The sequence below is a fragment of the Electrona antarctica genome (assembly GCF_951216825.1).
Source record: "Electrona antarctica genome assembly, contig: scaffold_41, whole genome shotgun sequence".
NCBI lineage: Eukaryota > Metazoa > Chordata > Actinopteri > Myctophiformes > Myctophidae > Electrona > Electrona antarctica.
Window position 1 is genome coordinate 444685 of NW_027638439.1, and position 14275 is coordinate 458959.

General features: G+C 42.0%; 2 protein-coding genes across 3 annotated transcripts in view; both read left to right on the plus strand.

The window, feature by feature from the left end:
* Nucleotides 1–743: 743 nt before the first annotated feature.
* Nucleotides 744–5334, plus strand: LOC306918076 (toll-like receptor 7; the record flags this gene model as incomplete). The annotated part of the gene is made up of 3 exons (XM_079530964.1): nucleotides 744–1773; nucleotides 1913–3528; nucleotides 5167–5334. 3 exons carry the CDS (start codon nucleotides 744–746, stop codon nucleotides 5332–5334), a joined length of 2814 nt encoding a protein of 937 aa, XP_079387090.1.
* Nucleotides 5335–12736: 7402 nt separating this feature from the next.
* Nucleotides 12737–14275, plus strand: part of LOC306918084 (acylamino-acid-releasing enzyme-like) — a 28353-nt gene continuing 26814 nt past the window's right edge. Inside the window, exons 1-2 of one of the 2 annotated variants that reach the window (XM_079530972.1) lie at nucleotides 12737–12833; nucleotides 13553–13685. In XM_079530972.1, the coding sequence (XP_079387098.1) occupies nucleotides 12822–12833; nucleotides 13553–13685 (145 nt within the window). In that variant the 5' untranslated portion in view covers nucleotides 12737–12821. Of the gene's footprint in view, nucleotides 12834–13436; nucleotides 13686–14275 lie in introns of both variants that reach the window. The other variant, XM_079530971.1, reaches the window with a different exon arrangement.

Genomic DNA, 14275 nt, shown 5'->3' on the forward strand with positions numbered 1-14275 from the left:
TGTACTGTATATATATAAATACATATTTATTTATTTATTTTTTAAGAGTAAAGAGAGCCTACTGTCAGCTGTCCAGCAGTCCAATGTGCATACAATACAATAACTTTTTGCTCACATGACCGTTTCAATATTGTTTTTTGGCTTTTCTGCCTTCATTGATAGTATCAAGTGGAGATTGACAGGAAAGAGGGAGAGAGAAGGGGAGAGACATGCAGCAAGGGTCTCGAACACGCGGCTTTGGACCACTTGGCCAGCTTGATTTGACTTTTGAGTACACAATTGTAATCAGTCCAGTCATTAATATTGGATTAATTTACCTCATTTACTGGGATTTTTTTTAATGCAACATTCTTGTATTTCAAGATGTGTATTAAAAGCTCATTGCGTAAAAATTTAAGTCAAGAATGATTTACTGGCAAGTCTGTGAAGATATATTGTTCCATGTAGACATTTAGGGTGATATCTAAAAAAAATAATGCTTATTGTACTAACGATACAATAAGAAGAATCATAGAAGTGCATTATACTAATACATACGTTACTTATATTTGTTTCAGATCATGTGGCAAAATCTCATATTCATACTTTGTCAACTGCCATCATTTGTGGGAGCAAGGATTCCCATCTTTTTCCCTTGTGATGGTGATGTTAACTTGACTACAGTAGACTGCTCGCACCGTCCTCTCATTTACATTCCTCACATAAGGTCTAACACTGTCGTGTCATTGGACTTAAGTCAGGCCATGATCACGAAAGTTGGTCAGAATGCTTTCACAGGTGTCCCAAACCTTGAAACCCTGAAAATAATGTGGAACTGCTTGCCAGTGCAAGCTTCGGACAGAAGACCTTGCACAATGGACATCCACCGCGATGCCTTCAAGGGCCTGGACAAGCTTGAGTCTCTCAACCTGTCAGGAAACAGCCTCAAATCTCTACCCTGGCTGCCTGAAAGCCTCAGAACTTTGGATCTGGAGAAGAACCACATCTTCAATATAGAACTCCCTTTAAACACTCCACATCTGCAGCATCTCTTTCTTACCATGAACTGCTTTTATGGAAACCCTTGCAATCAGTCTTTTCACATCCACGAGGATGTTTTTCGGGAGCTTACTGAACTCCAAACTCTTACTCTAGGGTACAACAATTTGACATCGGTCCCTAAAGGGCTACCACCATCACTGGAGAGACTGGATTTACGAGAGAATACCATCACTGAGATCGTGGAATATGCGTTTGCCAACCTCACCCGTCTCGAAAGTCTAATTTTAGAATGGAATTGCCAGCGTTGTGACCATGCAGCTAGGAGGTGCATTCCCTGCCCGAACAATGCCGCCCTCAAACTCAACAGAAACTCTCTCAATATTCCACAGCATATTAACGGCTCTATTGAATTCCTAAGTTTGAGAGGAAACTCACTGAAAACATTTCCAGAGGGCCTCTTCGAACCTTTGAAAAGGTTAAACAGATTAGACCTCTCTGACAACTTCCTAAGTGATGCCATCGGAAATGGCACATTCTTCTCTGAGCTCAAGAACCTGACTTGGATTAGCCTTATCTACAACTACAAACCATTTAAAACACTACCAGAACTAACATTATCACAACATCTTGGAAACGTCTCTAAGCTTAGAACTCTCCTCCTCAGTGGGAACTTTTTCCTCACACTTTCAAGTCAAAGCCTGGAAGTTCTGTCCAAGCTTCAACACCTAAAGTCACTGGAGTTGCGAATGAACTTCATCAAGTCCATTAACACGGCTGCCTGCCCTTACCAAAGTTGATGTCTCCCAGAACATACTGACCTTCCTCCCGCGTAATTCCTGTCCATCCTCTAAATGTCCGTCACAGCAGAGCTCTCAAAATCAGAATCTGCATACGTTCCATGACTTCACTGACCCTCCCCTAATTGTTTTAGATAGAAAGGACGCCTCAAGTGACATGTGGGAACTGACTGAAACTAATGCACAGTGTAACAGTGACAGTGTGTTAAATAAAACAATATGGGACTTCAAATATTGTTTCTGCTATAATGTGACATATTATGACCTCTCTCAAAATGACATTATGTCCCTTAACAAAGCTGTATTTGTGGGTATGGAAAATGCTGTTTGTTTAGATCTGTCCTACAATTACATGAGCCAAGCGTTGCGGAACGGATCATTTAGTAACATGAAAAACTTGGTGTATCTTAATATGGCCTATAATAGAATCGACCTTTACTACCCTGATGCTTTCACTGAGCTTCAAAGTACTCTGAAAGTACTGGACCTCAGTAACAATGACTTCCATTTCCAATTGAAGGGCATGGGTCACAGCTTTGAGTTCCTCAAAAATCTCTCTCACTTGGAAGTCCTAAGCCTGGCAAACAATGGCATTGGAATAAGAATAAGTCCACATTTAAGCAGCGACTCTCTTAAGTACCTCTACTTCTCCGGTAATCAGCTCAACCTCATGTTTCTCCCTGACAACAAGGATTACATTCATTTTTTCCAAAACCTTGTTAGCTTAATCTACCTGGACATCTCTCAGAATGAGATTAGCTCCATCTCAGAGGTGTTCTGTAACCTACCGAAAAGCATTCAGACACTCAGCATTAGTGACAACAAATTGAGCAATTTCCCCTGGCGGCACAAATGCCTGAGATTACTGAGCAACCTGCGCCACCTCAACCTCAGTGGAAACGACCTTGGTTATTTGCCAAATACGGCCATAGAATTTGGTAATCTTACTCTCCTGGACCTCAGTCACAATTATATTACCACTCTCCCCGATGACTTCTTCAGCCAGGCCAAAGCCCTGGATTCTCTCTACATCAGCCACAACCGTATCAAACAGCTGGACCAGCAGGTGCTTCCCACCTTGCTGAGGAACGGCAGTGCCCTTCACAAACTGGCCCTGCACGCCAACCCGTTTGTATGTAACTGTGACGCTTCCAGGTTGGCAGAATTCTTGTGGTCCAGTCCCGTGGACATTCCCTATCTCACTACGAAAGTCCTCTGCGAGTTCCCAGAATCCCTGCAGGGAAGCAGCATCCTGTCCACCGACCACCGCTCCTGCCAAGAGATATACGGCAGCATCGCCTTCCTCTTCACTTCCTTCTTGGCCACGGCATGTACGGTTTTCCCCCTGCTGAAGCACCTCTACGGCTGGGATCTGTGGTATAGCCTGCAGGTGCTGTGGGCGGGATATAAAGGCTACTCCCAGCTGCCCGGAAGTGACCTCCAGAAACAATACGACGCCTTCGTTGTGTTTGACATAGAGAACGCAGCTGTGAGGGACTGGGTTTATAACGAGCTAATCGTCCAAATGGAGACTGCAGGTCATAGGAGATTCTGCTTGTGTCTGGAAGAGAGGGACTGGATACCCGGGGTTTCCCGTATTGAGAACCTTCACAGTGCCGTGCATAGCAGCGCGAAGACGGTGTTTGTGCTTTCCAGAGGAGGGAGTAATGCGCATGGTGGCGGTGAAGCAGTTAATGGTGTGATACGCCAGGCTTTCTTCATGGTCCAGCAGAGGCTTCTGGACGAGAAGGTTTGTAAGAAAGGAACTTTGCCATTATTGTATTTCCGGTGGCTCTCAAAGTGTGGTCCCAGGGAACCCCATGGGCCATTGAAGGGCTTCCAGGGGGTCCCCCCAGCAAAATTATTTAAAGGGGCATTTCACTTTAAAACACTTCTGGATTCATTGTGATGTATATTATGGCTTTTGTGTGCACTCCATACAGTTTTTAAATTTCTTCATTCAATATTTAGATTTAGTTTATATTAAATAAACCCATTGAAAACCCTGCTTCTGGTGACTGACATTGTCCTTCTAATACGTGATATCATCCTCTTTATTTTATTTTTTTCATTAAATTCCAAAAAAATAAAAAAAATAAAAAAAAAAGTAATTTAAGACACACATTACAAGGATATCGGTCACCAGAACCAGGGACATGTGTTTTCAATTGATTCATATAGATGGAGGGCGTGGCTGATAAAATTGCTATTATTGTCTACACAAGTAGACATTAAAGTGATCCCAGAAGTTTTAAAGTGAAATAGGCCTACCCATTTTAATATAGCATTAAAATCACTTTAACCATTTATAGCCTATCTATAAGCTTACTTCATTGTGAGCTTGTTTCTTCTTGTCCCTAGCACAACATATGTTTTGAGGGTGCACACCGCGCCAATCACATGGCCGTGTCTGTCCCTATGTATGTTTGGGGTATGAACCCAGCTGCAATACTGCTGGGTGACCTAAAGTGGCACTGTTGAGCAGCCTAAAACACACACACACACACACACACACACACACACACACACACACACACACACACACACACACACACACACACACACACACACACACACACACGCACGCACGCACACACACACACACACACACACACACACACACACTCTGCACCGCCTAGTTAGCATGGGTGCAATTTTTTGAGTGGTGCAACCACTCCAAGGAACAGCATTGTCCCAACCTATGTCCCTATGTCTGTCCCTATGTCTGTCCCCATGTCCGTCCCACTCCGTTGCTTGGGACGGACACTTCAGACTGGTCTTATTTTATATATATATATATATATATATATATATATATATATATATATATAGTGACCAGATTTGACTGAGAGACTGCCATCGCGCAAATTCCAGCTTTTCACCAGAGGAGAAAAACTTTTTTTTTAAACTTTTTTTTTCCAAAATGACTTTATAGCACAGGCAGACTCTTCACATACTAGAGCATGTCTGAAATAAGTGTCAGAGCTGAAATCGACATGTAAATATGAAATAGATGCTTAAACATGTAGCTAGGTGTAATGTTAGAGTCCACAGAAGTGATCCTTTCAAGCCTGTTTTCTCAACTCGCTGTTTTCTGCAAGACATTACTCTATAAGCCATATCTCCAAAACTGGAGGGTCAAACTGAACACCAAATATGCCCAGGTATATGCCCAGGTACCCCCTGGGCAATATCTCACAACGGGTAAGTAAATATAAATATAAGGTCTGCAGCCAATTGCTAAATGCATATCAATTTAGGGGTCCTTAAGATGAAAATGGTTGAGAACCAGTGCTTTATTCATTAAATATTTCAGTAAATTCACCTTTGCTCAGTAAATTGACGGCCGCATATACTTCCCCACCCCCCTTGTTTTTTTTTAAACAAGATGGACGTGGCAGTGCTGGTTCTGCTGGACGAGACCTTTCCCAAGATGAAGTACCTTCAACTGAGGAAGCGGCTGTGCAGAAAGTCTGTGCTGTCCTGGCCCAGAAACCCCATGGCCCATCCTCTGTTCTGGACCAGGTTGAGAATGGCCCTGTCGCTAGATAACTGATTCTATGACAGCAAGATGAGTGAAAGTTTCATACATCCCTGACATCCAAAAGTGGACAATTTCCATTTATAGCGTCAAGCATCGGTGGATAGATGATTTTAAGATGAATCTAATTGTACTGTCTCTTTATGACAAATTTGGAATTCTGTCAAATATTTAATTTTAGTTTATTTTTTTTCCTTTTATATACCTGATTGTTTATGAGATTTCTATCTGGTTGTTTATGCCAAACTGTTACTTACAGTTACACAATATTCCCTGAATCCCTGTTTGTGACATCACAATATCATATCCTGTCCCCTAACCCCTCCTTTATCATACAACAACAGCTGTGGGTGCGGCTTCAGTTCAGCACCCACCAGGCAAACCAGGCATACTTAATGAACTATGTGGCCACATAAAAAACATAATTTTAACACTTTCTGTACACGTTTTTGAATAAAGTCTTTCTCCTAGTGTAATCAAAGTAGCTGATGATCATGTTTTAGTGTGGGGAGGGGGGGGGGGGGGTAATCACGGCAACCCATCTTTAATAAATAGATTAATACATTGACCCAAAAGTAACAACAAAACAAAGCATTTCCTTGCTTGTGATAATGAAAGTGTTCCATAAGCATTGCGCTGGCCATCCGCCCAACATGGTCACATCGGAAAGCAAGGAATTGTTGATGAAATAGAATCGATTTCCGTTCAGAAACGGCGCATGTTTCCACAAGGAACGATTCTTACCCTTTTCTAAACAATTAAATCAAAACGTGAACGGGCAGAAGAGGTTTACACTAATTCAAATTTAGCAACGTCCAAGAAAATCCAACTTTAAACAGTTACACGAGCGTCTAGCGGTTGTTTAGCATGTTTTTCAAGGAAGTTGAAAAGCTTTAGCGCATCCCCGGCGCTAACCTGACTCCGCCAGATGGGCCACAAAACGGCCTGGCCAATCAGCAGCAGCTAGAGGTGGGATAGCTGCTGCTGATTGGCCAGGCCGTTTGTCTGCCTGAGAGTTCCCAGATGGGAGCAGGAGGGGGGAACCCAGTGTACTCTCTGCTGCCCCATCTGGCGGAGTCAGGTTACCCCGGCGCCTCCCCTGGTCGAAAATGTCCAACTGACTTCAGTTCACTCGACATGCACGCGCACACGCACACGCACACGCACGAATCCCTTGATAAACATGGAAGCGGCTGACTAAACCAACCGCTGTAACGCTCGTAACCGTTTAAACTTGGATTTACTTGGACGTTGCTAAATTTGAATTAGTGTAAACCTCTTCTGCCCCTTCACGTTTTGATTTAATTGTTTAGAAAAGGGTAAGAATCGTTCCTTGTGGAAACATGTGCCGTTTCTGAACGGGGTGGGAGGGGCCCTGTGTGTGACCTCATCTCGGAGCTACAGAATGAGCGTAGGGAGAGGGCACATACAGGGCTAAGCTCAGAGGCTCATAGGACGGCGTTCTTTTCGCCTGGGTTGTAGTGATTGTCAAGAACTCTGTGACAAGTGATCACATTAGATAACTGACACAGGGGTCAAAAATGGGTTACAAAATCGTGGGATAAAAAAAAAGACTAATATTGACATTGTGGAAATCATTTTGCACATTTGTCTTTTTCCTATTATTATTTATTTAACTATACCTTTTCTTTTTCATTCCATCCATTCTTTGTTGAGGCCCAAAACCAAAATGCACAGGTTTTTTTTCTCCTATTTAAGTATTTTATTTTCATATTTATATTTTGATAATCTTAGTGAATGGTGTTTCACAAAAACCTTAATCGTAATAATTTGTGTATATGCAAATAAATACAATTTGTGAATTTACAGTAGGCCTATTGTGAGCCAGTGTTGTGAGTGAAATGGTCAATAAAGACAATCCTTCATGAAGAATAGTTAAATATTCATGAAGCCTCATTTCACTGGTAAGAATGGATTTGCTGGTACTGTACATATCCCAAAGGGAAACGTTGATATCTATTCTTAAGCGTTTTACCATATAAAAGAATCATAAAGGTCCACCAGTCATAATTAACTGATATCTACATTTCCAGTGGTCATAACATCATGGTGACGAGTGGTCATTGCATTTTAGATATCGTTGCTGTCGGACAGAAACCTATTATCTCCATATTCTAACTTTTTTAGTTTTTTCGTAAATTAACTACTTAATTAAAGGGGCATTCCACTCATTTTCAACATTTTACTATGTCATTAATATACCTTAGAGCTGCTGTGTGGAAATAATAAAAAAGTCCCCCCATTCTGTGTTTCCTAGAACTGTAAGTATGAAAAAAATCACACCCGTGTGAACTGAGTGGTGTAAGGTTGATTCAGCTGGAGTTTTTGTCCGATGTGAGGTATTATATAAGGTAAGGTATTATATAGCCTGATCAGCTCTGATCTGACGTAATGAAATCACACCCGGATGTGATTTCACAACTGGCTTTTTTTGTGCAGAAGAAATGACCACGGTTGCTACGGTCATCCAGTTCACCCGGGTGTGATTTAATTACGTCAGAAATTATTTTGAACATAGCAACCATGCTCATTTTTTTATGCACACAAAAGCCAGTTGTAGGAGTGGTTTACACCACTCAAAAAATCATTAACATGGTGAAACACATCTTGATGATGTCATCAAGATGCGTTTCACCATGTTAATGATTTTTTTCAGATCTCCAGTTCTAGGAAACACAGAATGGGGGGGACGTTTTTTATTATTTTCACACAACAGCTCTAAGGTATATTAATGACATTGTAAAATGTTGAAAATTAGTGGAATGCCCCAAGCATCAAAGATAGCAGATGTGCAAGCTCGAAACGAGGCTTGAATTTCGAAAGCGACCCATTTTGAGCTTGCAGATCTGCTACTTTTGATACTTTTGAATTTGAATCCAGAGATGAGGTTTCCACCCGACAGGTGAAAAAATACAGTTTTCTGAAAAGCTTCTGTTGCTATATCAGTGCTAACCCTCATGTTCATGTCAAGGACGCGTTATTATTTATCCCACCGCAGTTCTAGGAAAGCCCTGCTGTGATTGGCCAGTAGTCGTTGTGATTGACAGTTCTCGTTTTTGCGACCAGTCATTACTCCTACAACTACAATCTCAAACCCTCACCCTAAACCTAACCCCCCACGGGGCAGCACACCTAAACCTAACCTTAACCCATGTCTAACCAATGACTAGTCTAAACTAAGTATGCACCCCCCTAAACCTAACCCGAACGGCCTAACCTCAGTAAAACTATGCCTTCCCGGGAGCCAATCAGACACATGGTGAGGCGGGTCTACCCTAGAACGTTGGTGGGATTCATAATCACGCGTCAAGGACCCCCAAAAAAGCTTTTGGCTGTGCAGACAGATGCTCTCCCGGTTAAAGGTCACGGGACACAACTAGGATTCAGGATTTATCATCAACAAGAATTCCACTCATACACCTGCTAAACAATATGCTTAGCCAATTCTCTCCCAAGAGTATACTTGGCGGAGATGGGACATAATAAAATCCGTGGTCATGTTTCTCAGACTCTCAGTTTCACTACGTATGCAGTACGTTGTGCTTAGCGAGGCAGATGGAATGTACACTGTGTGATGATGCTGACCTCTGTTTTCGAGCGGGACTGCACAGAATGTACGCAGTGTGTCAATGTGTGACGATGACACTAACCTATCTGCTACTATAGGGCACAGCTTTTGTGGCCATTTTGTAGTCCCTCAGATAGAAAACCCCATTCATTTTTCATAGAGATTTCCAAAAATATTTATATGAATTATTTTAAGCATGGTGATTTTTGTAAAATATTAAATTGTATACTAAAATACCCTTTTTTGCGGTTTTCAAATATTTTTCGACACGGAATAAAATGATCATGATTTCCAAGGCTCGCCCTGGATGGCTTGTTTCCAGGCTTGAAACAATTAATAGCCTATGAATATTTTTGGACAAATGGGCTTTCGGTCTGTGGCACTTTACCACCACTGCTGTAGGTCCATCGAGACATGAGTGTGTGTTACAGAGAAACTGAGTCACACAACACATACAAACAGAATGTGCATTCCAAGCGATCAGCGATGACATCAGTACCATGATCTTATCAGTTCCAAATGAGGATGTTGTTTTCACAGTCAGAGACTCAGAGAAACCTTTGTATGTCACAACAGTAACACAACACAACGGTATGCTGACCCAAAACAATTCACTTTACAACGATGAATGATGCACAGTGCATGGGAAATCTATTGTGGTCAGACATTACAGTTGACAGCTGTCCAGTGAATATGAAACACTGAAGTGGTTAAGCCTGATTTACGTCATCCTACGGCAAAGCATAAATGAAGCATTATTGTTCCAAATTCATTGCATCCCTGTTCTTACCTTCTACCTTCGATCACAGCTGATAACTGGCCAAACCTCAGTGTTCAGCTTTCAAACAAAACCATCAATGACAACACATTGACCTGATAATTTGATATGTAGGTCAGTGTACCCGGCTCTTATAGTACTGCCATTGTCTAGTGATCACAACAACCGTATAATGGTCATGCTTATTCATTGAACCTATAAGTGTCAGCACTGGAGCAAGATAATGCACTGTTACCACCATGGACCCGTAACTGTCCATTTGGTTCCATTTGTACACTCAGAGTTACAGAACCGTAAAGGTCCATTTGGATCCCTGGTGATCCCTGAACCCAACGTTTGAAACAGCATTATAAGATTCAGTCTGGAGGCCTGTTTCAATATCTAATATGAGGCCCCCATATATAGTATACCTATGACATAATTATTCTGTTGATACAGGAGTATTGATACAAATAGTTTTGTCTGTTCAATATCGCGTTCAGCCATTACTCTCGACAATATGCAGCAACACCTCCCTTCACAATAAAGTGTCTCCCCTTTACCTCCCAATGCTACACATTTTACCCAGGTTATTAACATGGAATAGGTGTAACTTAACATCGTGGGAGTTGACTGACGCCTGGCGGTCAGTCGGAGCTCGGAGGTCCCCCTGAGGGTGGAGGCCTGTTTTTTTTTTTTTATAATATTTATTTTATTTGGAAAAAGCAGTACAATAACAGCATTTCTATGTATGCATAGGACACAAGTGCAGTTCCCAGTATTTCTTTGTACACCCCTCTTCCCTCCCCCCCTCCAAGTGACTCCATCTCCAGTGTCTCTAACATCCTTGCTTTCTTCAGGACTACATATGGCATCAAGTCAACACTTAACAGGGGCAAAGGGCAATATCGCTTCAGAGTGTACATTTCAGAAGGAGAAAAAGAAGAAAGAGTGGGCAGACAAAAGAAAAAGACAGACAAAAAAAACAACAACAACCAAGAAACTAAAGTATTTACAATATTGCTGAGGGGAACAAAAACAAAACAGCTTTGGACTTCGACCATGAGAAGAGGAAGGGTGTCTTAAACATTTTCTACAAAGATCATAAAGCAGGCTATTAGGACCAGTGAGATCACACAAAGTCAGCTCTCAGAGGGGCAATGTGGGAGGCCTATTTTTAATTGAAACTGGTGAAACATAGCAGGGCCTCCTGTGATGAGATTGTACCAAATTCAGGAATCAGGACACATGCACAGACTGCAGCGGCGCCTGAACAAAGTGGTGTTGTAGTCATGCATGGTGATGGTTTGTATTGTGTCTGATGTCAGCCCTGAACTTGCCTATTTAAATTGTGAAAACTTCATTTAGAAACAATTGTTTAAGGGTTTCAAAAAGAGTCAGCAAGGTCTTTCAAAGACCGAGTGAGTGAGTGAGTGAGTAAGTGAGTGAGAGAGAGAGGGAGTGAGTAAAAAATCACACCCGTCACCCGTGTGAATCATTATACATCATCATACATGTTGTACATGTACATCATCTCTCATGAACAACTGAATTTATGTGATTGATTAGCCGATTTGCTCGTCTACATATGACGTAAATTATCAATGGCATTTAATTGCCACAAATCTACGTCATATTTGAGGCACATAGGACCTAATTTCTCCTTTCATTGTCAATGGCAATGGCACATATGAGACGTGTGGGGACAAAAGCTGTATATGTGATTGTTAGCTGATTTGCTCGTATACATATAACGTAAATGTTCCCTTCATTGTCAATGGCATTTAGTGTTTGTGTTGCCACAAATGTACGTCATATTTGAGGCACATATGACCTTTCTCCTTTCATTGTCAATGGCAAATATGAGACGTGTGGGGACAAAAGCTGTATATAGGAGCGCCCCTCAAAAATAGGCTGAAAAACACCTAAACTCGATCCCATCGCAGTCCATAACAACCTATATGAGAATACACCACTGCTCCTGTAAGGTACAGTATGAGGTCTCCCCAGACTCCGGTCAGCTTTACTGAGCATCCATATGGCTACCTTCATGAATACGCAAAGACAGGCCGCCCGCAATGACCCGGACTGCCAAATGCAGAGCAAAGGCCAGATCCCAAATCACAGAATTTGTGATTTGGCCAGAATGAGATGATGTATAAATATAATGATGTATGATGATGTATGAACTATGATGATAAGAGCGCCCTCACTCTCCACCACATCTCAGAGGCAAATGTTATATACTTTGACTCCACTACAATTATTTGAAGCTAAACACTCATTGGTCCACTGGCCCTCAATGAGTGTTTATTTCTGTCTTCAAGCAAGACTATGACAGTTGACTGAAACTCTTTTTGTGAATCCAGACTACAGATCATTGTCAACAGTAGAGGGCGCCAAAGCTCACTGACTCACAAGGTACATTTTCCCTCCTCACAATGGAACGCAAAGTTATGGTTCAGAACTTGAGAAATCAACATCATGTTTAAATATTTAAGTCATTCTTTATTATATGTTTATGTTCCGGTGTGTGGTGTGGTTATGGTCTGAGAGGGCGTTTTTCTCATAATTTCTACTGACAATAAAGTACCCTAATTATTATGCACAGACTCAGCAGCAGCCACTAGTCTTTCAGCAACGTGGTTGCCATGTCTGCTTACTATAAGCGACTTTGGGGCTTGTTTCTAAAGTAGCCTCTGTTGCTTATTTTGGGCTTGCTTTATGTTGTTTAAAGGTACACAAACACACACACACACGGGTACTAACAAAGCCAGTTGTTGGAGTGGTTTGCACCACTCAAAAAACAGTGGTTCTCAAACATCTTCATGTCAAGGAAGGAAAATAATACTCTCCCCCCACCTGAAAAAAATCATGCCAGGGACAATATTTGTGTTGTTAAAATGTTTTTTAAAAAAATCCACAATTACTATTATTTATTTATTTTTGAAAATAGGCTTATTTTCATAGCCTGGGTTCCACGCTGCGTTCCGTGGATTTGTTTTGTCACTCGCTTATGGTTGCTTATTTATTTCTCTCGCAAAATCTGGCAACACTGCTAAACAGGAGAGTGGAGAAGGGATTGTTTATTTATTGTGTACTCACACCGTACCGTTACCGTACATAAACACAAATGACAAACGTCTGACCACGACCATGGACTCACATGTAAGTTAACGGCCAGATTTGAGACACCTCACACAATTATGACAATGCTGTGAACAAATTCAATCCAAGCTCTATTATTTATCGCCTTCTTTAGAAACTTCGCACAGTGAATGAATTGGCTTGTTATGGAACTAGCTTGGTTTGCTAGCCGTGTCAGCTGAGAGGAGGAACTTTGATTGATTTAATACTGTTTAATAACGGTTTGCATGGGGAAAAACACAGGAAAGTACAGTACGAGGTCTGCTGAGATGATTTGTAACCCAATAAAGCATATGGCTTGTTGTTTCCAACGGGGAATTTGGGGTCCTTGACTCCTTCCTATTCAATCTGTATGTATCTGTCTTGAGAGAGTTTTGTCTTCAAATCTGTATGCAAATGTCTTTCTTGAGTTTAAAATCTTAGCAGATCTTGAACTGTGCTTTTTCCCCCCTGCAAACTGTTAAAGAAGTCAGTCAGTCAAAAGAACATACAGATGCTGCAGTTCAGGACAGGTTGTAACAGAGTATTGATACTTTTACCTAGGTAAAACAACAACACCACTGCTTACTACCTCTAAATGTTTGGGCTACTTACTACCTATGGTTGCATGTCTCGCCCATGCAGTTAGGTAAGAAATGAACAGGTCATTGTTCGCAGTGAAGAGGCTTCTTGTGGTGTCATCACTGGTGAGTCGCAGCAGCAGTGTGAGTGACTGTGCTGTGCGTTGCTGCCACCTGCAGGTCATGACCACCAGGCCAGATGACATCTCCAAGCTGTACAGGGAGCTCAGCCTCTACCCCTCTCTGAGCAGGGCCGACGTGGGGCCTGTCATCACCTCTCAGTACGGGGGCAAATACAGCAACATCTACACAGGTATAGAGACTTGCCCCTTTCGGGACCCTCGGTTACCTTTTCTGAATTTTGGACGGTGGTAACCTAGGGTCCCTTCCTGGTTATTCGACTCTCCATAGGAATGATAGGACGCAACTTTACCACTGTCTGTTCACGGAGACCCGTGTGGTCGCTTGAGTGTTGATGAAATGTTTCAAAGATGCATAAAGTTGCAGTAGGAGACCGTGGGTGCGAAGCGGCGTTAGAAGTTTTGGCTTCTCTGAAATTCTCTCTTCGGACGTGAGGTACCATGTCCCGCCTCCCACGACACAACGGCATTAAAAACATCCAGCATGTACGCGGTTGGCCGATCAGAGTCAGTAAGTAGTGAAACATCGCATCAACACTCAAGCGACCACGCGGGTCTCCGTGAACAGACAGTGGTAAAGTTACGTCCTATCATTCCTATGGAGAGTGGAATTACCAGGAAGGGACCAATACCACCGTCCAAAATTCAGAAAAGGTAACCGAGGGTTCCAAAAGGGGCTAGTATAGAGGCGTGCGTGAGTGAGAGAGAAATGTACACAAAATATGTATAGAATGTAGCCTACAATCTGATTATCTAAAATGGA